The sequence below is a fragment of the Amphiprion ocellaris genome, chromosome 11, assembly GCF_022539595.1.
Source record: "Amphiprion ocellaris isolate individual 3 ecotype Okinawa chromosome 11, ASM2253959v1, whole genome shotgun sequence".
Taxonomy (NCBI): domain Eukaryota; kingdom Metazoa; phylum Chordata; class Actinopteri; family Pomacentridae; genus Amphiprion; species Amphiprion ocellaris.
The window spans coordinates 25190988-25213741 of NC_072776.1; the positions used below are offsets into that span (position 1 = coordinate 25190988).

Here is a 22754-nt window from a genome sequence, read left to right on the forward strand (position 1 = left end):
GGATAAAAATGGAAGTTTGGAGATCGGTCTAAAATTGTTCAGAACAGAGGGGTCAAGGTTGGGTTTCTTTAGAAGGGGTTGGACCACAGCATGTTTAAAAGCAGCGGGGAAATGACCAGTTAAAAGGGAACTGTTAATAACTGATAAAATGCTCAACCCAACTGTCAGGCCTGCAGCAGCAGGCTCTGTGTAGGACTCTTTTTTCCTCCTCCCTTCTGTTTTCCTTATTAGGTGTGCTTGGCATGAAGGCTGTGGCGGTAGGTGATGGCACTCTGTAATCAGCAGAAGCACGTGCAGGTGGACCGGAGCCAATTAGCATTCCACTCTCTTACAATATATTCAGACGCCACTCATCACTCGACGCTGGATTGTTGAATGACACAGTCATTCTGTCCAGCCTCCGTTGCCTGTAGAACCTCAGTAACCTTTGTCTCTGTTTTCCCTAGTCTGAACTGCCATCTGTTTGAGCTCAGCCATTCCTGGTCTCCTGGACCTTCCCTTCCGACTCTCCACCACATTCAAACACGTTTCCCCTCTGGACGCTCACCTGGATCATCAAACCACCTCTGACAACTTTCCCCCTCTGCACGCCTGCTGTCACAGGCTCAGCCATTCCTTTCTCATGGCCAACCCTTTGTTCTCCAGCCCACTCCTGCCTTGTATTCTCAACTAAGTCACAGTCTGTGCATGCTTAGACTAGTCTAGTTTGTAGTAGTCTTTTTTGTAAATATTGTTCCTAGTGAGCTTGTTGTAGCTCTTCAGTATTTTGTCTGGCTTGCCAGTTTTGCTCTTAGTTTCCTTCCCTGTTCAGGTTAGTATATTTTGCCCAGTAGTTACTAGTGGTCTCGTACTGTATGTATAGTTGCTCTTTTGTATTCTGGTTTAATATACCAGCTTAGTTCTTGATTATCACTCTGTTTCAGGTTCCTAGTATTTTTCGGTAATTATTCATTGTGAGTCTAATTTCCTTCTGGTATTACAGTCTGGCATACCTGCGTTTTCCTAGTTAATTCTCCGACTCTGTTCTGTACTGTTCCCCAGTATTTCTGTTAGCTTTGCGGGGAGTATTAGTTGCTTTCCTATTTGTTAAGCCTGCCTCACTTCTAGTTAAATCCTCTGGTTCTGGTTATTGTAGTTCTCACAGAGATTCTCTTGTCCTTCGAACAGTTCTTTGAGTGTAATCACTCTTCCATATCCGTGTATCTGAGCTTACTCCGATGTTCCTTAGTTCGCGTGTTGTATTTCTGTATTATCCTATGTTGTTCTGCTTTCCTGCTCAGGCGTTCCTTGCCTTAGTCTGTGTAGTTTAGTCCGCCAGCCTCTTGAGGCAGTATTGGGTTCCTCATTCCTGTGTACTCTTGCCTTTTCACTTCCAGTTTCAGTCATCCGGTTTATTTTTGTAATAACTATCTCTGTAACTAAACTGATTATTTTGTACATATCTGTCTCCATCTCTTTCCTGCGCCTGAGCCTCTCAGAAGCCGCAACACAAACAGTGTCAATAACCTCTTTAAAAAATGTTGTGGGAATGCTGTTGAGACTGCACGAGGTTGGTTTCATCTTCTTTATAATGTCGATTATGTGGGACAAAGAAACAATTCTGAAATTGTTGAAATATGAAAAAATGTGCCGAGTAGAAGATAAAAGACCGACAGGCAGGGTAATCGATTGTCTGATGTCCTTAACTTTGTCAGTAAAAAGCTGCAAAAATGTTTCACAGGTTTCTTGGGGGGATCGATAAAATGACAGGAGGAGGGGGCAATAAGAGAATTTATTGTTTTGAATAAAAATCTGGGATTATAATGGTTTGCTAAAATCAACTTAGAAAAAAGGCTGCTCTTGCTTCTTTAACTGCAGTTTGACACTTTTTCATAGCATCTTTCCAAATTTCATAAAACACATTGTTACGGCTGTGGCCGTAGTTTTGGTAATGTTGTGTTTGTGGTTCTGAAATGTTTTGTTGTCTGGGAGTGGGTTTCTGTGTTTGTAGATCTTTGTTTTGTCCTTGTGGTTTGTTTCGTCCTGTTGGTTGGTAGTGGGTGTTCTGTCTTTGTGGATCTTTGTGTGCAGGAGCTGATTGGTGGCAAGGCGGACCCAGCGCTGATTGGCTGGAACCTATTTTAAATCTTGGCGGCCGGCAGTGATGATGGGAACCTCTCTGACAGCAGCACCCTGTGGTTTTTCCCAGACTCCAAACTTTGTGACTTGATACCCGTGTTTTCTGATTAGATTAAGATAGTGTTTTTTTGTTTGTTAGACTTAGGTTCATTTTTGTAGAAGCTGTGGTTTTGTTGGGTAGGATCTTTTGTTTGAGTGCTATAATGCCTCTTTAGTTTATATCTAATTTTTTTTTTTTTGCTTGAATGAATAGCCCATGTGGTGGCCTCTTTGATTTGTAGTAGATTGTAAATAAAACCTTTTGTAATTTTTTTTCAACGAAACTGTTCATCATTTTCTTTTTCTTTTTTTGGGGACTGGGAAAAATATTCCACCTTATTTATTTATTTTTTTTTTTAAACAAACATTATGCTACGCACCTTCCCCCTAGACGGGTGCGTAACATAATTTGGGGGCTCGTCTCATTGCTTTTTTTTTTCGCGTGGATTCGTGGTGAGTATTTCTCTGGTTTGTTTAATAGTGCTTCTGTTTGGTTGGCAGTTTTTCTCTGTGTGTGGGGGTAAGTATGGATTTAGATGAGTTTGCACAAAATCCTACCCTGGATAAATTAAATAGGTGCACCAAAGCAGATTTACTACTGATTGCCAATTTGTTTGATATTTCATTGCCCTTTATGGCTAAAAAGGCAGAAATTAAGGCCCAGTTGGCACAGCGTTTGGTGGAGGAGGGCATAGTAAAAGCAGAGTCTAAGTATGTCAGTGCTTCTGTGGGTGTGCCAAGTCCGATGGAAGTGGAGGCGACCACGGCCAAGCCGATCCCCAGCGGCCTGGTGGATGTGGGAGCGGAGGCTGCCACACCCGCTCGGGCCTCTCCTGATCCTGTCGCTCTCCTACAGGCTGAGGTGAGGTAACCTCTGGTGGTGTGGGGAAAAATCTGCACATATCACCTAAAACTCCTCCACGCACAAACTTCGTGTCCGCTGAGACACGTGAGTATTTTTACTGCCATGAGTCTGGGCATTTGATTTCGAACTGTCCGGCTCTGAAGCGCAAACAAAACCCAAATATTAAAAAACCTAAAACTGTTGGTTTTGTTCAGCCTGCTCTTGCTCTCTCTCTGGTCAGCACAGGTGAATCTGCTGAGGTGGATGAAGCTTACCGCCCATTCCTCCTCAGGGATTCGGTGTCGCTGATGGGTCAAGAGGAGAATCAGGTTCCAATCACTATTTTGCGCGATACGGCGGCTGCACAGTCCCTTATTCTGCAGAGTGTTTTGCCGTTTTCTGACAAATCTTTTTGTGGTTCCAATGCTCTTTTGTGGGGTGTTAAAATGAGCGTGTTACAAGCACCACTGCACACCGTTTTTCTGCGCTCACCTCTCGTCTCTGGCCCGGTTAAAATTGGCATTCGTTCTCGTTTACCGGTGCGCGGTGTTGCGCTCATTCTTGGCAACGATTTAGCGGGTAAAAAGGTTTTTCCGACGCCCGAAGTGATCGACAATCCTATTGTGGATTTTTCGGCCCCTGCTGCTGTCAGTGACTCCTCTGTGTTCCCGGCTTGTGCCGTTACGCGCGCCCAGACGCGCAAGTATGGTGATGTAATGGATTTATCTGATTCATTCATGTGTTCTGATGATGATCTGGTGAAAACAGAAAAAACTGTTGAAAAATCTGGGAAATGTGTAGTTGAAGATTTGTTACCAACTGATGCTAACCTGTCGTTCGTTGTTGATAGGGCTGAGTTTGTTCTTGCACAACAGAATGACCCATCTCTGATAACCTGCCTCTCATCTGCTGCCAGCGCGAACGCCGAAAATCCCTCCGTGTACTGCATTGATAACGGCATATTAATGCGTAAGTACTCCCCCTCATCCGGTGATCTAGGTTGGAATTCGTTTCAACAATTAGTTGTGCCTCAACAATTTCGTCCTCAAGTCCTTAGTCTTGCGCATGATAACTTTTCTGGTCATTTAGGAATTAAAAAGACTTACCATCGCATTCTGCGTTATTTCTTTTGGCCAGGTTTGAAGAGTGATGTGTCCAAATTCTGTAAGTCCTGTCATGTCTGCCAGCTTAGCGGCAAACCGAATCAGGTGATTCCACCTGCTCCTCTGCACCCAATCCCAGCTCTCGGTGAGCCGTTCGAGCACATAATCCTAGACTGTGTAGGTCCACTTCCCAAAACAAAGTCCGGTCATCAGTACCTTTTGACTCTGATGTGTGTAGCAACTCGATACCCCGAGGCTATACCGCTGCGCAACATTAAAACCAAGGCTGTCATAAAAGCCCTGGTAAACTTTTTCTCCACATTCGGCATGCCAAAATTTATCCAGACAGATCAAGGTACTAATTTCACATCCAAACTGTTCGCTCAGGTTCTCTCCACTCTGTCCATAAAACACCAAAAATCCAGCAGCTTTCATCCAGAATCTCAGGGTGCACTGGAACGATTTCATCAGACGTTAAAGTCCATGATGAGGAAATATTGTCTCGAGTCTGGTAAGGAGTGGGATGAAGGGTTGCCTTTTCTCCTCCTCACGGCGCGTGAAAGTGTGCAGGAGTCTACAGGCTTTAGTCCCGCGGAGTTAGTGTTCGGTCACACCGTGTGTGGTCCTCTGAGATGGCTCCGTGAGAAATACCGCTCTGATACTCCAGGCCCACCTGTAAATGTGTTAGATTATGTGAGTTCTTTTAGAGAGTGTCTGCATAAAGCCTGTGATGCTGCACGCAGCTCTCTCTCGGCGTCCCAAAAGAAAATGAAAAAGAAATTTGACAAAAGAAGTGTGAAAAGAGAATTCCAAATTGGTGAAAAAGTCCTAATTCTGCTTCCGATTCCTGGTTCCGCCCTTCAGGCAAAATTTTGCGGTCCGTATGTTGTAGAAAAAAAGTTAAGTGAAACTGATTACGTTGTGGGAACCCCAGATAGGAGGAGGAAGACTCGCGTATGCCACATCAACATGATGAAGGCTTATTTTGATCGTGACTCGGATGTCACTTCGTTGTCTCCAGCCGTGCTCTCTGTTTCTAGTGTCCCTCTGCCTCCCTCTCAGTATTTCCCTGAGAGTGACGGCCTTCGTGTCTCTGTTGCTGACCCTTGCGCTCGTCTCCAAAACTCAGAAATTCTGACAGATTTAAAATCCCACCTTTCCCACCTGAGTGACACCGCCATAAATGATATTTCCACTTTAATCAATAATCACCTGTCATTATTTTCAGACACTCCCTCCCGCACTACTGTTCTGTCTCATGACATTGATGTCGGTGATCATGCGCCCATTAAACAACATGCCTACCGTGTGAATCCCACTAAGCGCGCTCTGTTTCAGCAGGAGGTAGCTTACCTGCTGGAAAATGGCTTGGCAGTCCCTAGCTCCAGCGCGTGGAGCTCTCCGTGCTTGCTCGTGCCGAAGCCAGACAAAACCCCTCGTTTCTGCACTGACTTCAGAAAAGTTAATTCTGTAACGAAGCCTGACTCCTATCCTCTGCCCAGGATGGAGGACTGTGTTGACCACGTTGGTTCGGCCAAATTCGTGACGAAATTGGATTTGCTGAAGGGCTATTGGCAAGTCCCTTTAACGCCTCGTGCCTCTGAGATCTCTGCTTTCGTTACTCCCGACAGTTTCCTGCAGTACACAGTCATGCCCTTTGGTCTGCGGAATGCTCCTGCCACCTTTTAGCGGCTCATGCATAAAGTTCTGACTGGTGTTCGTGACTGTGAAGTTTATTTAGACGATGTTGTTGTTTACTCGAACACGTGGCATGAGCATGTGAAAGCTCTTCGTGTTATCTTTGACAGGCTGCAGAAAGCGTCCCTCACCCTCAATCTGGCCAAATGTGAATTCGGTAGGGCCACCGTTACGTATTTAGGTAAGGAGGTAGGCCAGGGACAGGTGCGCGCTCTCTCCTCAAAAATCCAGGCCATCATTGATTACCCCGTGCCTCAAACCAGGCGCCAGCTCCGTCGTTTCCTCGGAATGGCAGGCTATTACCGAGGCTTTTGTAGAAACTTCGCTGACGTTGTTGCTCCTCTGACTAGCCTGACCAGTATTTCTCGGCCATTCGTCTGGTCTTCAGCATGCCAGAACTCATTTGAGTCCGCTAAAGCGCTCCTCTGCAGCACACCTGTCCTCTCTGCTCCTAACTTCTCGTGCCCCTTCAAGCTGGAGGTCGACGCCAGTGCGCGTGGTGCTGGTGCGGTGCTGCTGCAGGAGGATGAAAGAGGTGTTGACCATCCTGTTGCGTACTTTTCAAAAAAATTCAACAGACACCAACTCCAGTATAGCACCATTGAGCAGGAGGCACTATCGTTGTTACTCGCCCTGCAACATTTTGAAGTTTACGTTGGGTCTAGCTCGCTGCCCGTTCTGGTCTTTACTGACCATAATCCCCTCGTGTTCCTGGCACAGATGGGTAACAAAAACCGCAGGCTGATGAGATGGTCACTGCTGGTGCAAGAATTTAATATTGAAATCCACCACAAAAAAGGAAATGATAATGTGTTAGCTGATGCTCTGTCTCGTGTACATCTCCCTCCCTAAGAGAACAAACATTATGGGGGAAATGTTTGTTTTTTTAGGTATGGGGGTGTTACGGCTGTGGCCGTAGTTTTGGTAATGTGTTTGTGGTTCTGAAATGTTTTGTTGTCTGGGAGTGGGTTTCTGTGTTTGTAGATCTTTGTTTTGTCCTTGTGGTTTGTTTCGTCCTGTTGGTTGGTAGTGGGTGTTCTGTCTTTGTGGATCTTTGTGTGCAGGAGCTGATTGGTGGCAAGGCGGACCCAGCGCTGATTGGCTGGAACCTATTTTAAATCTTGGCGGCAGTGATGATGGGAACCTCTCTGACAGCAGCACCCTGTGGTTTTTCCCAGACTCCAAACTTTGTGACTTGATACCCGTGTTTTCTGATTAGATTAAGATAGTGTTTTTTTGTTTGTTAGACTTAGGTTTATTTTTGTAGAAGATGTGGTTTTGTTGGGTAGGATCTTTTGTTTGAGTGCTATAATGCCTCTTTAGTTTGTATCTAATTTTTTTTTTTTTGCTTGAATGAATAGCCCATGTGGTGGCCTCTTTGATTTGTAGTAGATTGTAAATAAAACCTTTTGTAATTTTTTTTCAACAAAACTGTTCATCATTTTCTTTTTCTTCTTTTGGGGACTGGGAAAAATATTCCACCTTATTTATTTATTTATTTTAAACAAACATTATGCTACGCACCTTCCCCCTAGACGGGTGCGTAACACACATGTAAGTGAGAATTCTTCCATTTCCTTTCCTTCTTTCTGCAGTCTCTTTTAAACTATTGTGTGGTTTCATTAAGCCAGGGCTGTAGTGTGCTACTGGAGTGTTTGAGCTTAAAAGGGGCAACACAATCTAAATTGGATTGACAATTGTAGTTAAAAAGGGAGACCAGCTCATCTGTGTTAAAATTTGGATTAAAAGCAGTTGAAGAAGCAGAGATGAAATGTGGAGTTAAAAACACAGCGGCGTCAATACAATTTTTAAATCCTATTATTCCTCTCTCTATGAATCAGAATCTCCACCCGATCCAGCAGAGATGACCTCTTTCATTGAGAATCTCAATGCTCCCACTGTTGATCCGGATGTGGCTAGTGGGCTTGATGCTCCTATTAGTTTGCAAGAAATTGCAGCGGCCATTAAATCTATGCAAAACCGCAAGGCCCCTGGCCCTGATGGATTTGGTGTTGAATTTTTTAAAAAATTCACAGACAAATTAGCACCACTTCTCCTTCCAATGTATAATGAATCCTTCGATCGTGGCTCATTGCCCCCAACTTTAACCCAGGCATCCATAACCCTTCTTTTGAAGAAGGGCAAGGACCCTGAATCTTGTACCTCTTACAGACCTTTGTCCTTACTGAATGTGGATGTTAAAATTCTAGCCAAAGTCCTAGCACTTCGTCTGGAAAAGATTCTTCCCACGATCATATCAGAAGAACAAAATGGTTTTATCAAAGGACGCCACCTCTTTTACAACGTTCGTACACTTTTGAATGTCATTTTTTCCAAAAATTCTTCTCACCTCCCTGAAGTTGTTATTTCGATCGATGCCGAGAAGGCATTCGATCGTGTCGAGTGGAATTATCTCTTTGCTACACTTCATAAATTCGGATTTGGTGATAGATTTATATCTTGGATTAAACTTCTTTACACCTCCCCCCAAGCTAGTATCCGCACAAATGACACTCACTCCAGTTATTTTACGTTATCTCGTGGCACTAGACAGGGGTGCCCTCTTTCCCCCTTACTATTTGCCCTGGCCATTGAGCCACTGTCAATTGCTTTGAAATCTCTTCCCCTCTTTCGTGGAGTCTCTCGGTCTGATATTGAACTCAAATTGTCACTCTATGCAGATGACCTGCTTTTATGTGTATCAAACCCACTAACCAGCATTACATCAGTACTATCCCTGTTAAAGACTTTTGGCTCCTTCTCTGGCTACAAGGTCAATCTTCTTAAGAGTGAACGTTACCCCATAAATTCTTCTGCTTTATTACTCAAACAATCTGATATTCCCTTTAAACTTTGCCTGTCAGGGTTTAGATATTTAGGGATTAATGTGACCCGCACTCTACCCTCGCTTTATGCTGCAAATTTTTCCCCACTGGTCAATCAGGTGAAGGTAGACCTGCAGAGGTGGAACTCCCTACGACTTTCGCTGATAGGTAGAATTAACGCAGTGAAAATGTCTGTATTGCCTAAATTTCTCTTCCTGTTTCAGTGTATTCCCTTGTTTCTACCCAAACTTTTTTTCAAATCTCTTGACCAAATTATCATCACCTTTCTGTGGGGCGGTAAGACTCCCAAGGTGCGATATTCACTTCTGCAACAGCTTAAATTTAATGGGGGTCTCGCATTACCCAATTTTTTGTTATATTACTGGTCAGCAAACATTCATAAGTTCATATATTGGCTTCAGGCTCCGGGGTTATTATGGTGTAAATTAGAGGCTCAGTCACTCCTTTCGTCTTCCCTAACAGCCTTACTCTTCTCCTCTCTACCATTGAATCCCTCTAATTTTACAGGTAATCCTGTGGTGCTTTCCTGCCTTAAGATTTGGGTACAATTCAGGCGTCATTTTAAATTTGTGTCACCATCCACCTATTTACCCATAACCAAAAATCACTTGTTTCCCCCATCATTAATTGACTCAACTTTTATGATTTGGCATCATCGAGGCATTAAGGAATCTATACAAGGATGGTATCTTTTACACATTTTCAGATCTGAGGTCAGACTTCTCTTTACCTCCTTCCCACTTGTTTCGTTATTTCCAACTCCGACATTGTGCTTCTACTTTGTTTCCGAGCTTCCCTTCCCTTCCTGCTAACCAGCCATGGGATGTTCTTCTAACTTTAAGACTTAGTCAAAAATCTCTTATATCCAAGATATACGCACAATTAATGACATCTGATGGCGGTGGGGCTGCTAAAGCGCGGGTTGGTTGGTCGCGAGAGTTGGGTCTGGATCTCACGGATGAGTTGTGGGATAAAGCTGTCCATAGCATACGGTCTAGTACACCTTGCGCTAGAACTTATTCAATTCAAAGTGCTGCACAGAGCCCACCTATCGAAATCCAGATTATCTGAAATCTATCCGAATGTTGCAGACCTATGTGACAGGTGCCATACCTCTCCTTGTAATCTAAGCCATATGTTTTTCTCGTGCCCTAGGTTACAGAAATTTTGGGGTGATTATTCTACAATCATGTCCAGGATTCTGGGAAAAAATATTGTTATGGGCCCGTTAATGGCAATATTTGGGCTCTCTGTTGACTCCTTGCATGTTAGCCCTATACAGTCAGACTTATTAGCTTTTACATCTCTTTTAGCAAGACGTCGTATCCTACTTTCATGGAAAGCTCCCAAACCTCCATCCATCTCTCTCTGGCTTAGGGATGTTATCTTCTTTCTCAAATTGGAAAAGATAAGACACTCTGTAAGAGGTGCTTCTTCTAAAATTGTTCATAAATGGCAGTCCTTCATAGATTACTTCAATGTCATGCAAACCTTACCCCTGGATTGATCCTCTTTACCTACCCCCCCCCCCTTTTTTGATTTATTTATTTTTAATTAGAAAATGTTGTGTTTTTTTATTGTTATTTATTAATTTATTAATTTTTTCTTTTTACTCGTTTATTTATGTTATGTTTCACTTTTTTTTTAAAAATATTTACAACTACTTTGCACATTGCATAGTTGCTACATTTTGAGTTTACTCAATTTTATTGAACTGTACAGAGACTCTGTTCCATTGTTCAGGTTGTTGACCCTCCCCTTGTGAGGGTCTGGTGTTCTGCTAGTTGGGGAAAAAATAGTGGGAACTGTATAATATGTATAACCTCCTATTTTGTCTGTATCATTATCAGCTTTCCACAAAAAAAAGATTAATAAAAAAAAAACAAAAAAAAAACACAGCGGCGGATTGGAGCATTCTGACCGGTCGGTAAAACTGCTAAAACTACACTGAATAAATTAATTTGTAATCAGACACACAGATATCCTTGGTCAAAAGATTGTAAGGACTGAGACCGCTGTACAACACCAGGTCAAGAGTGTGACCCTTAGAGTGTGTGGGCACTTCAACTGCTTGAGTGAGATTAAAAGAGTTTATTGTATCTAAAAAGTCTGTGGTAAACGTTTGAGGGGGGCAGCAGACATGTATGTTAAAATCACCTCCGACAAGAATTTTCTGAAACTTGGACATATAAAAAGATAAAAGCTCAGAGAATTTGTGAATAAAAATACTGTTTGTCGTAGGTGGTCTGTAGATAATTAAAATCAAAGATGGGACCTTTAAGTGAATTATAAAACCAAGATATTCGAAAGACATAAAACTGTGCCTGACAGTCTGGGTTGATGTAAATGAAAGAAAATGGGGGGGGGGGTTGCTTCAATCAGTGCGCTATGAGGAGAGGAGGGTCTATTGTAAAAGTTCATGGTTCATGGTAGTTATTGGAAGGGGCATGGCAGTACCAGTAGTGAAGGACTGTTTCAGGGGAGTAGGTGGCACGATTGTTAAAGATGGAGGAGAACGGCAGGGGGCGATGACATGGACAGCAGTGACCTGGCGAAGCACTCTTATGGGTGGCAAGGAGGACAGAGGTATCGATGGAGGGGTATGTGAGTTAAACAGTCAGTCACATGGGGAGCACTGAACCAGGTACTGAATGTTAGCTGCCAGCATGTGGCTGCCCAACTGGCTCGGATGTAGTCCATCACGGCAGTACAGGGAGAAGCTGGAGTCACAGCCGCAGATGAGGGACACCAGGGGACTATGGCAGGGACTAAGAACTGTGACGGTCTATGAAGCAACACCGTTGCCCATGGTGAGTGCTGACATCTCTCTGGCAGATGAACTCAACAACTTTTATGCATGCTTCAAGACTCGCAGCTGAGAGGCGCGCATCCTGCCTGGTGGAGAGGAGGGGACACGCACCATGACGGAGCATGACGTGAGGCTGATGTTTCAACGCGTGAATACCAAGAAGGCTGCAGGACGTGACGGTATAACAGGCCGTGTCCTGAAGGCCTGTACCAAACCAGCTTGCACCAGTGTTCACGGAAATATTCAACCACTCACTCTCTTAATGCATCATCCCCAGGTGCTTTAAGCAGTCATTGTTCCGGTCCCCAAGAAAGCCAAACCCAGCTGTCTGAATGACTACCGGCCCATTGCCCTCTGTGGTGATGAAATGTTTTGAAAAACTGCTAAGACACTTCATCACCTCCTCCCTACCTACCTACCTGGACCCCTTACAATTTACATACCAACCCAATAGATCCACAGAGGACACCATCAACCACCTGCTACACACAGCCCTGGCCCACCTGGACACTAGGAAAGGGAATTATGTGCGAATACTGTTCATGGACTTCAGTTCAGCATTCAACACCATAATCCCCTCCAGACTGGTCACTAAGTTGCAGGACCTTGGACTCACCTCCTCCCTGTGCAAGTGGGTCTACACCTTTTTGACACAGCAGTGGTTTGTCTGATCTCCAACAACGAGGAGGACTATTTGATGGAGGTCACCCACCTGGAGGATTGGTGTAGAGACAACAGTCTCCTCCTGAATGTCAGCAAGACCAAGGAGCTAATTGTGGACTACAGCAAGAAGCAGCCGTGGTCTTACTATCCACTCAGGATCAGCAGGACAGAGGTGGAGAGAGTGGACAGCTTCAAGTACCGTATTTTCGCGACCATAAGGCCACCGTATTAAAAGGCGCAGTATCAGTTACAGGTGCTATTTCTGTATTTAACACATACATAAGGTGCACCGGATTATAGGGCACGGGCATGGTAAAACATACCGGTACCCTAGCTTAAAACATGCATGTTTTAAAAAAGGCAGCGGAAGCAAAACTGAGTTCAGATGTACTTTATTGAAGTATTTAGCAATGTTTTCACGTTGTTTTTTGATCAATCCTCATTCACAAATCCATCAAAGTCCTCATCTTCTGTATCCGAAATGAACAGCTGGGCTAGTTCTCCATCGAACACGCCAGGTTCCCGCTCGTCATTGTCAGAGTCAGTCTCATTGGCGTGCGGCTCCTCATAAATGATGCTGGCTTTTGCGAAAGCTCGAACAACAGTGCAAGCAGACACGTTAGCCCAAGCATCCGCAATCCATTCACAAATTGTGGCGTAACTCGCCCGGCGCTGCCTCCCAGTCTTAGTAAAACTGTTCGCCATCTGTCATCCATCGCTCCCACGCCATTTACAACTTCACTTTGAACGCCCTGTTTACACCGATGTCCAGCGGTTGGAGTTCCTTCGTCAAGCCTCCCGGAATGATAGCAAGCTCTGAGTTCATTTGCTGCACTTGGTTTTTCACAGTGGCTGTGAGATGGGCGTGCATGGAGTCACAGATCAACAGGGACGGTGACGCATGGGATAAACTATCTGGTCTCTTTACGTACACCTCACTCAGCCACTCTTTCTTTTTCTCCTCGTCCATCCTTTTGATTGGCCTTAACGATGACTCCGGCTGGAAACTTCTCTTTAGGCAGCGTCTTCCTCTTAAAAATCACCATAAGTGGCAGTTTCTGTCCATTAGCATGGCAGCCAAGCACAACAGTAAAAGCCGACTTTTCGTGCCCCGTTGTGCGTATCACTACCGTGCTGGTCCCCTTCTTCTCGACAGTGTGATTCACCGGGATGTCAAAAGTCAGCGGCACCTCGTCCATGTTGGTGATGTGGTTGGGCTGGATGTGTTTGTCGGCAATCTTTTTACTGCAGTAGGAGCGGAAGATGACCAGCTTTTCATTGTAATCTGCTGGAAGTTGCTGCGCCATGGTAGTCCTTGCCCGGATGGAAAGATGCCGCCGTTTCATAAAACGAAAGCACCAAGACGGACCTCCTTGAAAATGTTCAATTTTCATTTCTTCTGCAAGCATTATTGCCCTCAGTCGAATGGTGACTGTAGAGATGCTTCTCCCAGCTGTTCTTTGATCATTAATCCATTGCTCAAGTCGGTCTTCCAATTCGGGCCACCTCGCCTTCTTTCCACAGAAACTCAGCTTCGTCTTCTTGACTTGGCGAAGCTCGTTTTCCTGCTTCCTCCACTTGCGAACCATGGATTTGTTGATCTTGAATTCTCTCGCAGCTGCTCGATTCCCATGTTCCTCCGCGTAGCTGATAGCTTGCAGTTTAAACTGTGCTTCGTAAGCGTGTCTCTTCGCAGGTGCCATTTTAAGGGGTCCTTAGCCAAACCGATGTTGTTTTGCATAATGCACATACCGGCACTATATACCAAATGGAGGCATGCCTTTAGCGTCTTCTTTCACGCCCACACTTCCCCCTTTAACACTCTCATGCTGTCCTCTGTCACGTCCACCTTTTCTCTATATAAGCGCTCATCAAAGTTACACAACAACATTTACAGATTTTGGAACTCGGTGCACACATAAGGTGCACCGCATTATAAGGCGCTCCGTCCATTTTGGAGAAAATTTAAGAATTTTAAGTGCACCTTATGGTCGTGAAAATACGGTACCTTGTTGTTAACATCACGCAGGACCTGACGTGGTCCTGTCACATCAACACCCTGGTGAAGAAAGCTCGACAGCATCTCTACCACCTCAGACGTCTGAGGGACTTTAAGTTCCATCTCAAAGTGCTCAGGAACTTCTACACCTGCAACAATTGAGAGTGTTTTGGCTGGGAGTCACCACCTGGAGGGCAGCAGCACCCAGCAGGACTTCTTGGCCCTGTGTTCCACTCGGCTGAGCGCACCATCAGAACCACCCTCCCCAACCTGCAGGACATTTACAACAAACAATGCAGGTTAAAGGTCAGGAAGATTGCAAGTGAGCCCATCCATCCCAGCCATAGACTGTTCTCTCTGCTGCCATCAGGGCGGCGTTACTGCTGCCTGAGGGCAAACACAGAGGATGCGGAGGATGTTCCGCATGCAAAATCCAACTCTGAAACTGATCATAGACATTGAGCACTATTTATTGTTTAAGTAATCAATGTAATAGGACACACCAGGGCAACAAAACACACCTGTCAGTCACATGTTCCAATACTTTTGCTGACATGAAAAATGGGTTTGTTCAAACAAAAGGTGCTCTCTTCTAAATTGTGTATTAGATCCAGATGTAAATACCTGGAAATATAAGCGGAAATGCTGATCTCTTGTCTCATATTCATCTTCTCACACTGCCCGTATGACTCAGCAATGGTGTTCTGAGCATCTACCTGGCTTTCTGCGTCAGGAAGCATGGCCACTAAACTCCCCTGTCCTCAACCCAATTGAGAACTGTTGGGGAATCCTGCACAGTCACATCTTTACCAGTCCACCACTGACCACCATGAAACGGCTCATCCCTAGGACTGTGCGGAAGTGGGAAAGATAGAACCATCTTTACCCAAGAACCTCATACATTTCATGCCCGAAAGACTGAAAGCGATGATCAAAGTGAAAGGGGGAATACTGGTTATTGAATAAATTGATTATATTATGTATTCAGTCTTTGAGCTTTGTTTTTCTGGGGAGAATGAACTTTTGGGCATACCTAATATGGAGGTCCTGCAGTGGAAAACCACCTAATGACTTCCACCTAATGACATGCAAGGATTCAATCTGTTAACTTATGGGACGGGGATTTCCAAATCATTGGATTAGACAAACAGGTTCAGTGCCTGCCTTTAGTTTTCAAAAGGTCACACCATTGTTAATTCACAACTGGATTGTCCTGTACTGACCTCCATATGTTTGTGGATCCAACTGAGTGACTTTGTGATGCGAGTGTAAACTCCTGGCTTGTTCCTCAAGGCACAGCCACTTCCCCAGCTGGTCGCTCCCACCAACTTCCATACAGACAAGTCCTCACAGGCCAGAGGACCTCCGCTGTCCCCCTGAGGAGGCACACACAGGGGGGAAGTCCCCATCTGTTACTGCCAATCTGTTACTGCCTAATAAGCAGATGAAATGTATGAAAGAGAGAAAATTATCACAATTTCTTTTACCATGTAGATATTTGAGAACATTTCAGCATATTTTAAAATCACATGGTATGTTTCCACTGAGTTTAAAGAGGACTATTTCAGTACAATTGGATTTATTGTGATTATTGCTAGGTATAGTGATATTCCAGTAAGTATAGCATTGTGTTTGTTACTTGCAGTGTCCATTTCAGCTGCCAAAATAAAAAGAAGTGGTGATATTTCAATGTCATATCAAAGGAATACTTGCACAAACATGGCGGCGCGACCAACACTTTTGGCGGATTCTCCTAGCAACAGATCAGTGCAATCAGATGTGAATGGTACTATGAATGTAACCAATGTGAAAGTGAAGTGTGTGTATGAGCGGCAGTCTCTTTTGGAGCTTCGTGACAATGTCCGTTATTGCGATAAACAGAAACTCTCCATCAAACAGTTCAAACTAAAGTAACCTCTTGGGTGACAGTTGAAAATGACAAAAAAAGATAAGTAAAGTTGCTTTATAGCGAAGCTCCACGCAACCCAGAGATACTACCATACCTTGCACATCATTATCGCTGTATTATGTTCATAGTCCTTATTAAAGGAACTCATTTTGTAATAAAGCCTATTTGATCAAGCTTTTCTAATGTTATCAGTGGTAAAGAGTCAAATTCAGGCCCTTGACCAAAATCTTTATTAATAAGCAACACAGGTCTGTAAGACGCTGGCTCTTCAGGGTCTGCTTTTTTTCAAAATCAAACTGATGCTAGCCAAGGACATTTTTTGTATATGGTGGTCAATATTGAAGTGCTAGTTTGGGGCTGTAACTAATTAATGAGCAAGCTTATTTATACAAGCTTTTTTTATTGCATTAGGTCGATGCTTATAAAATTCACATCTTCTAAATGAGTTTACCCACAGATTTTTGCTGCTGTTAAGTTAGTGTTAAACTTGTAAAGTTTCTCATTGGTGTGATTTTATATAAAGATTTGTAAAATGATACAAAGATGGAACCAGTGAAAATCATTGGTTCCATACCAGTGATGTTCCTGTCAGTGTCTTTTCCCTTACAAATCTCTAATCTTTGCTGTAGTATCATAGTTTTGTTTCAGCCCTAAAGCGTATGGTGCCAAATATTTACAAGGTTTTGGCATTCAATGACATCCTGTATTGACTCCCCAGTGATGTGTCAGAGCTCCCTGCCCCAGCCTCAGCATCTGCCCCTGCCTAGCTCTCTCTCCCTCTCTCTCTCCTCCCCTGCCAATAGTCTGTCTATGCCTGCCACCAGCTCTGCTCTCGCATTCCCCAGGCTTCACCAGCTCCAGCTTGTCTCGCTGGACTCGATTCCCCTGAGCCTGCCTACCCCTTTAGTTGAGTTTTCCATCTTGTGAGCATCCCCGTTTTGAACCAAAATTAAGGTTTTGGAGTGGCTGAGTCAAAGTCCAGACTTGAATCCATCTGAGATGCTGTGGCAAGACCTTTAAAGGGCAGTTCATACTCATAAACCATCTAATGTGAGTGAATTAAAACTATTCTGCACAAAAGAGTGGGCCAAGAGTCCTCCATGGTGATATAAAAGACTAATTACAAGCTATCACAAACATTTAGCTGCAGTTGTTGCTGCCAAGAGTGGCCCAACCAGTTATTTGGTTTAGGGGGGCAATTATTTTTTCACAGGGTTGTGAAAAAATTACCTGACAGGAATCGATTCCTCCCTCCAGGTATCCTGCACAGATCATCAAGGAGGAGATTAAGCCCTTGTAAACTTCTGGTTGGTTACAGGTCTTGGTGGAGATGAGTGGAACCATGGCTGAGCGCAGAACCACACTGGTCTCTCCTAAAGAAAACACTTCAGTTGTGAACAAAAGTTTACTCACACTTGTAAAGACTATGTATATTATGGCAGACTTAAGAGTTCTAGGAGTCATTCAAAACTCAATTTACACAGAGTAAACTAACTGGTGGAACGCTAACCAGAACCAGGTACTACCATGCCACCCTTAGACTTGAGAGGAGAACTGCTCTGACTGGTAGAGAACTGGACCGTTACAGCATTCACATTGCTGCCCTGAGTGAGACCCATCTAGCAGCAGAAGGACAGCTGACTGAGACTGGTGGTGGATACACCTTTATTTGGATAGGTAGGCAGAGCATCGTGAGGCAGGACTCAGCTTTGCCATCAAGTCCAGCCTGGTCTGCAAACTGGCTGTACCTCCCAAAGGCATCAGCTACCACCTGATGACTGCGTCTTCCTCTCCCAAACACTTTGCTACGCTCATCAGCTCCTACACCCCCACAATGACAAACCCAGATGACATAAAGGAGAAATTCTATGAGGACCTGACTTCCACCATAATGACAGTGCCAAAGATTGACAAATTCATCATCCTTGGCAGCTTCAATGCCAGGGTCGGCACAGACTATGAGTCATGGGAAGGAGTCCTTGGCAAAAAATGGCATAGGCAGGTGCAACAGCAATAGCACCCATCTGCTGGAGACCAGCATGGCCCATGAACTCTTGATCACCAACCCAGTCTTCTGCCTCCCCAAGCACAACAGGATCTCTTGGATACACTCCCAGCCTAAACATTGGCATCTGCTGGACTATGTGATCATCAGGCAATGGGACAGGCAAAAGACACCAAGGTTGCGTGTGCTGCAAAGTGCTGGATGGATCACAGACTTCTTGTGTCCAAACTTAACAACAAAATTAAACCTCCCAGGAGGCCTCAAGGCTTTAAATCCTGAAAGTGCCTGAATGTCTCCAGGCTCGTCAGTGCCTCTGCCAAGCAATCTCTGGCTGAAGAGCTCACCAGCAGCCTGCAAAATCTTAATACATCAGGAAACGTAAAGTAGGATTCTGCCACCTTCAGAGATACAATGTATACTGCTGCCCTACGAGTGATAGGACGTACAGCTTGCAGGCACCAGGACTAATTTGATGAGGGAGATGACCACATCAGAGATCTTCACCAGCATCATCTGCACAGAGCCCTCCTCAATGACCCAACCTCTGTTTTAAAGCAGACCGCTCTGACGAAAAGCAAAGTTGCCATCCAGCCAGAGCTGCGAAAAGTGCAGCATGACTGGCTAAGTGGAAAAACTGAAGAACTTTTACAGCATGCTCAAGGCTATCTATGGCCTTACCACATCTTGATTATCCCTCTTCCTCAGCACAGATGACAGAGAAAATCTTCCAGTGCTGGGCTAAACACTTCAACAGTGTCCCTCAGCCATCAATGATGAAGCAGTTTCACGTGTCCCTCAGGACCCAGTCAACATTGCCCTTGATGAGCCACCAAATGAAGCAGAGGCCATCAAAGCCATCAAAGGACTTCCCCATAGCAAAGCACCTGGGGCTGATGCCATCCCAGCTGAAATATATACAGCTGGTGGGCCACTTCTGACCAATCGGCTGGCTGACTTATTCTGCATGCTGTGGAAAGAAAGAAAGAAAGAAAGAAAGAAAGAAAGAAAGAAAGAAAGGAAAAAGAAAGAAAGAAAGAATGAAAGAAAGAAAGGAAAAAGAAAGAAAGAAAAGACAGAAAGGAGTTCAAATATGCCTCCATCTTCCATCTGTACAAGCAAAAGAGCAACAGGCAGGATTTTAGCAACCATAGAGATATCTCTCTACTGTCCGTGGCTAGGAAGAACCTGGCCACAGTCCTGCTGAACCACCTGACTGAACATCTTCAATCACAAGACCTTCTACCAGAGAGCCAGTGTGGTTTCAGGCAGGGCCACAATATACAGTAGACATGATCTTTGCTGTTCTTCAACTCCAAGAGCAGTGCAGAGAGCAGAATGTTGGCCTATACTCCATCTTTGTGGACCGGCTTTTGACTCTGTAAGCCATTAGGGCCTGTGGAAGATCATGTCCAACACTTTCATCACCATGGTGAGGACAGTGGTAAATTCTTAGAGTCTATCCAAGTGTGAAATGAAGTCAGACAAAGCTGCATCCTGGCACCAGCTCTCTTCAACATTACGTTTTCTGCCATGCTGACAGACTACTTCCACTCCAGGGACACAGGGGTCGAGCTGCGCCACGGCATGGACAGAAAGCAGTTTAACATAGAAGACTTCAGGCCAAGACCAAAGTGCAGCCACTTTCTGTTTGCAGATGACTGTGCTTTGAACACTACCAATCAGTCTGAAATGCAACTGAGCATGAACAAATTTGCCTTATCATGCGTAGACTTCAGACTCACCATCAGCACCAATAAAATGGAAGTGATGTACCAACCAGCTTCTGGAGCTCCCTACACTGAGCCTCTCATCAACATAAATAGTGAAACCTATAAGCTACAGAAAAGTTTGTCTACCTTGGTAGCACTCTGGCTTGCTTAGGCAACATCAATGAGGAAGTCATGTTTAGGACTACTCCTGGAAGTGGCAACTTCGGCAGGCTCTGTGTCACTGTGTGGGAGCGCAGAGGGCTTAGTCTGCAGATCAAACTTAAAGTCTGTCACGATGTGTTGTAGAGGGATGGAAAAACATCCAACAAATGCTGAGGTTATAAAGGAACTCTTTTGAGACTGTTGGAAAAGCGCCAGGTAATGGCATTGGGAAGCTGGTTGACAGAATGGATAATGAACTAGCGTTTATCAAAGCAAAATGAGGCTACTTTAGAGAATCTAGCATTTCTTACGTATTTATTTACTCCTTCATGCTGTACTTCATAATTCTTAGGGCTAGGGTTGTCTTCATTATTGTTCTACAATGAAGAAAATAATTAAAGCCACTGAGTTGGTTGGTGTGCCCAAACTTCTGACTGGTATTGTGTGCGTCAGGAGGCATCACTACAGATTGGCAAGTTTTTATATTATATTAGAGTCACCTTAAAAAGTAGCTGTGGCAGTGTGAGCGATATAACAGAGTAGCAATAAGTTGTTTTCCTCATTCAGATTTACCATCTTCCTCTGTTGCTCCCCAGCCAGAGATCCAGCACATGGTGCCCTCCATAAACTCCTCTCCATAGTTGGGAAGGCAGATGGGCTGCACAAGACCTACAGAAGAGAATGTTAATGAACAGCAGTTCCAAGAGTATCACACACAACGTACACAACTGTGTGTAGTACATTGGAAAAGGAGCAGTCACTTCCACTTACAGGATTAATCCAGCGGGAAGGGGGTAGGAGAGTTGTAAGATAGGAATCTTAGCTTGATAAAGCTAAAAGTAATTTTTGATCTGTGTTGTTTATAGCAATGGCATTCAACTATAATTCTAAGAGGTCCAGTTAGAGAAAATGTATTAAAGCAAAGATCTGGAACATCACAATGTCTAACTTGAGTTAATGTGATATATGTTGATGTAGCCTAGTAGTTGTATCAACATCTGTATGTAACCTGTCAATTTTTTAAAAAAAAAATCAGTATGATTCAAAAACATTTTGACAATTTTTATTGTTACTTAATATTAAAGTGTACAGATATATAAAGCTGTAGATGTGTATAATGGTCTTCTCTCATTAAGTAAAAGAAGGGCTGCATTTAAAAATAAGAGAAAATAAAATAATTTGAAAAACTCTGCATCTTAATATAAAGTTCATAACTTGAGAAAAATAAAGTTTAGCGGCAGCTTTGTCACTTTTTCTTTAACTGTCTCTCATCTTGGCTCAACAGTCTCAACCAACTTTACAATATGTAAATCTCTACAAATCTTAACAATTGAACATTTTTACAGTTTTTCTTTCCCTTTTATATCCCACTCCCTACTTTCTGTTGCTTAGTGAGAGAATTGAGCTGTAGCTTGTCCTGCCAGGATTTTAAATCTAGGCCTGAATGGTGTCAGGGCCTTTTTCATGTACATGTGGAGAAGTTCATTGGGGGCCTGGAACAATATTTAGTCTGAATTATGTTAATGGCTTAAACTTGCATGCTATTTACCTGTGGGTTTTCTGAGGGCTGTACTACAAAGTGAGATTAGTGAGTTAGCGGGCATGTTGAACATAAAGTCAGAGTTTTCAGCATCACAAAGGTGGCTCTGTTTTAACCTGTTAGATATCCATGGTAACTTATGCTATGGAGCTAACCTGGTCCAGATCAGGTTATGTTCAGATTTTTGATTTAATGTGGAAGCTAAATGTTTCCTGACAATTCTTTATGAGTGATACAGACTCTCAGCTGAGGGAAAATATGTTACCTGCAAACATGTTGAGCTGTACGTTACTGAAACCACTGAAGCTGTTTAGTTACAGTATTACACACTGTATTTATCGCATTGCCAGAGGAATCCAACATGTATTTGGATGGTGAAGTCTGTTTACTCTGCTGCTACTGGGGCTGATAGAACAAAGATTGGAAAATTGATTAGTTTATTAGTATTTATTAAGGAGAATGTTCAAGTAGCATTCATTTCACTTTGATTTGACCACAAAAAACAACAAATTGGAATGCAAGGAATTATATTTTGCCCAAAAGAATTGCATTATTGAGGGCCTAAACATGCTCAACAACTCACGAAAATTTGCAAACACATCAGACCTGGCAAAAAAAACCCTGATATTTGAAGGGACTTGCTCATGTGTATAGCAAAACGGCTCCATAGCCCTCCCTGCAAAATTTGTAGCATCTACTGTTTCACCTACATCTAGGAAATTTGGTCAGGGCATACAAAAAAGTCAGTGGCAGCCAAATCCTAAACCCAACAGGAAGTCCACCATTTTGAATTAGCTGTGAGATTTTGGGGCATTTTTCATCATTTTCAAAAGCAAAGTCCTCATAGGGGGTAACTCCAAGAAATCTCAGATTTGGCCAGCACACACTTGCCCCTAGGCAATAAAAAATATCTTGGAGTGGGAGGGTCTGAAATATATAAAAATATATATTCGGCAATAAAATGGCCCAAAGTTAATCGGTGATGGTGAAGGATTTTCAACATGTACCATGTACATGCTTACTGCAACAAATACTGAAGTATATGTGAACTATGATGAATTTCCTTTCTGTTTCATGTAGTGAAATACATCTGAACAGTCATACATTCACTTAATGTTGTATGCACTGAAGTACCTTTGAATGGCGATGTATCCACAGTAGAAAGTGGAAAGTACATTTAAATAATGATGGACCTGCATTACAAAAATTTGTAATGATGAACAATGGATCAGGGATCTTTGGCCACCTCTGCTGTGTCTGATTATAACACTTTTACAGAGGAGGACAGGACACCTTGAACTATACATATG

At 43.6% G+C, this 22754-nt stretch overlaps 1 protein-coding gene across 1 annotated transcript in view; it reads right to left on the reverse strand.

The window, feature by feature from the left end:
- The window catches only part of tmprss3a (transmembrane serine protease 3a), a 90930-nt gene that overhangs the window by 14307 nt on the left and 53869 nt on the right, over window positions 1-22754 (reverse strand). The window contains exons 11-13 of the mRNA XM_035945743.2: window positions 20478-20573; window positions 17259-17401; window positions 15343-15495 (exon numbers count right to left, since the gene is read on the reverse strand). Coding sequence (XP_035801636.1) covers window positions 15343-15495; window positions 17259-17401; window positions 20478-20573 — 392 coding nt within the window. The remainder of the gene's footprint in view (window positions 1-15342; window positions 15496-17258; window positions 17402-20477; window positions 20574-22754) is intronic.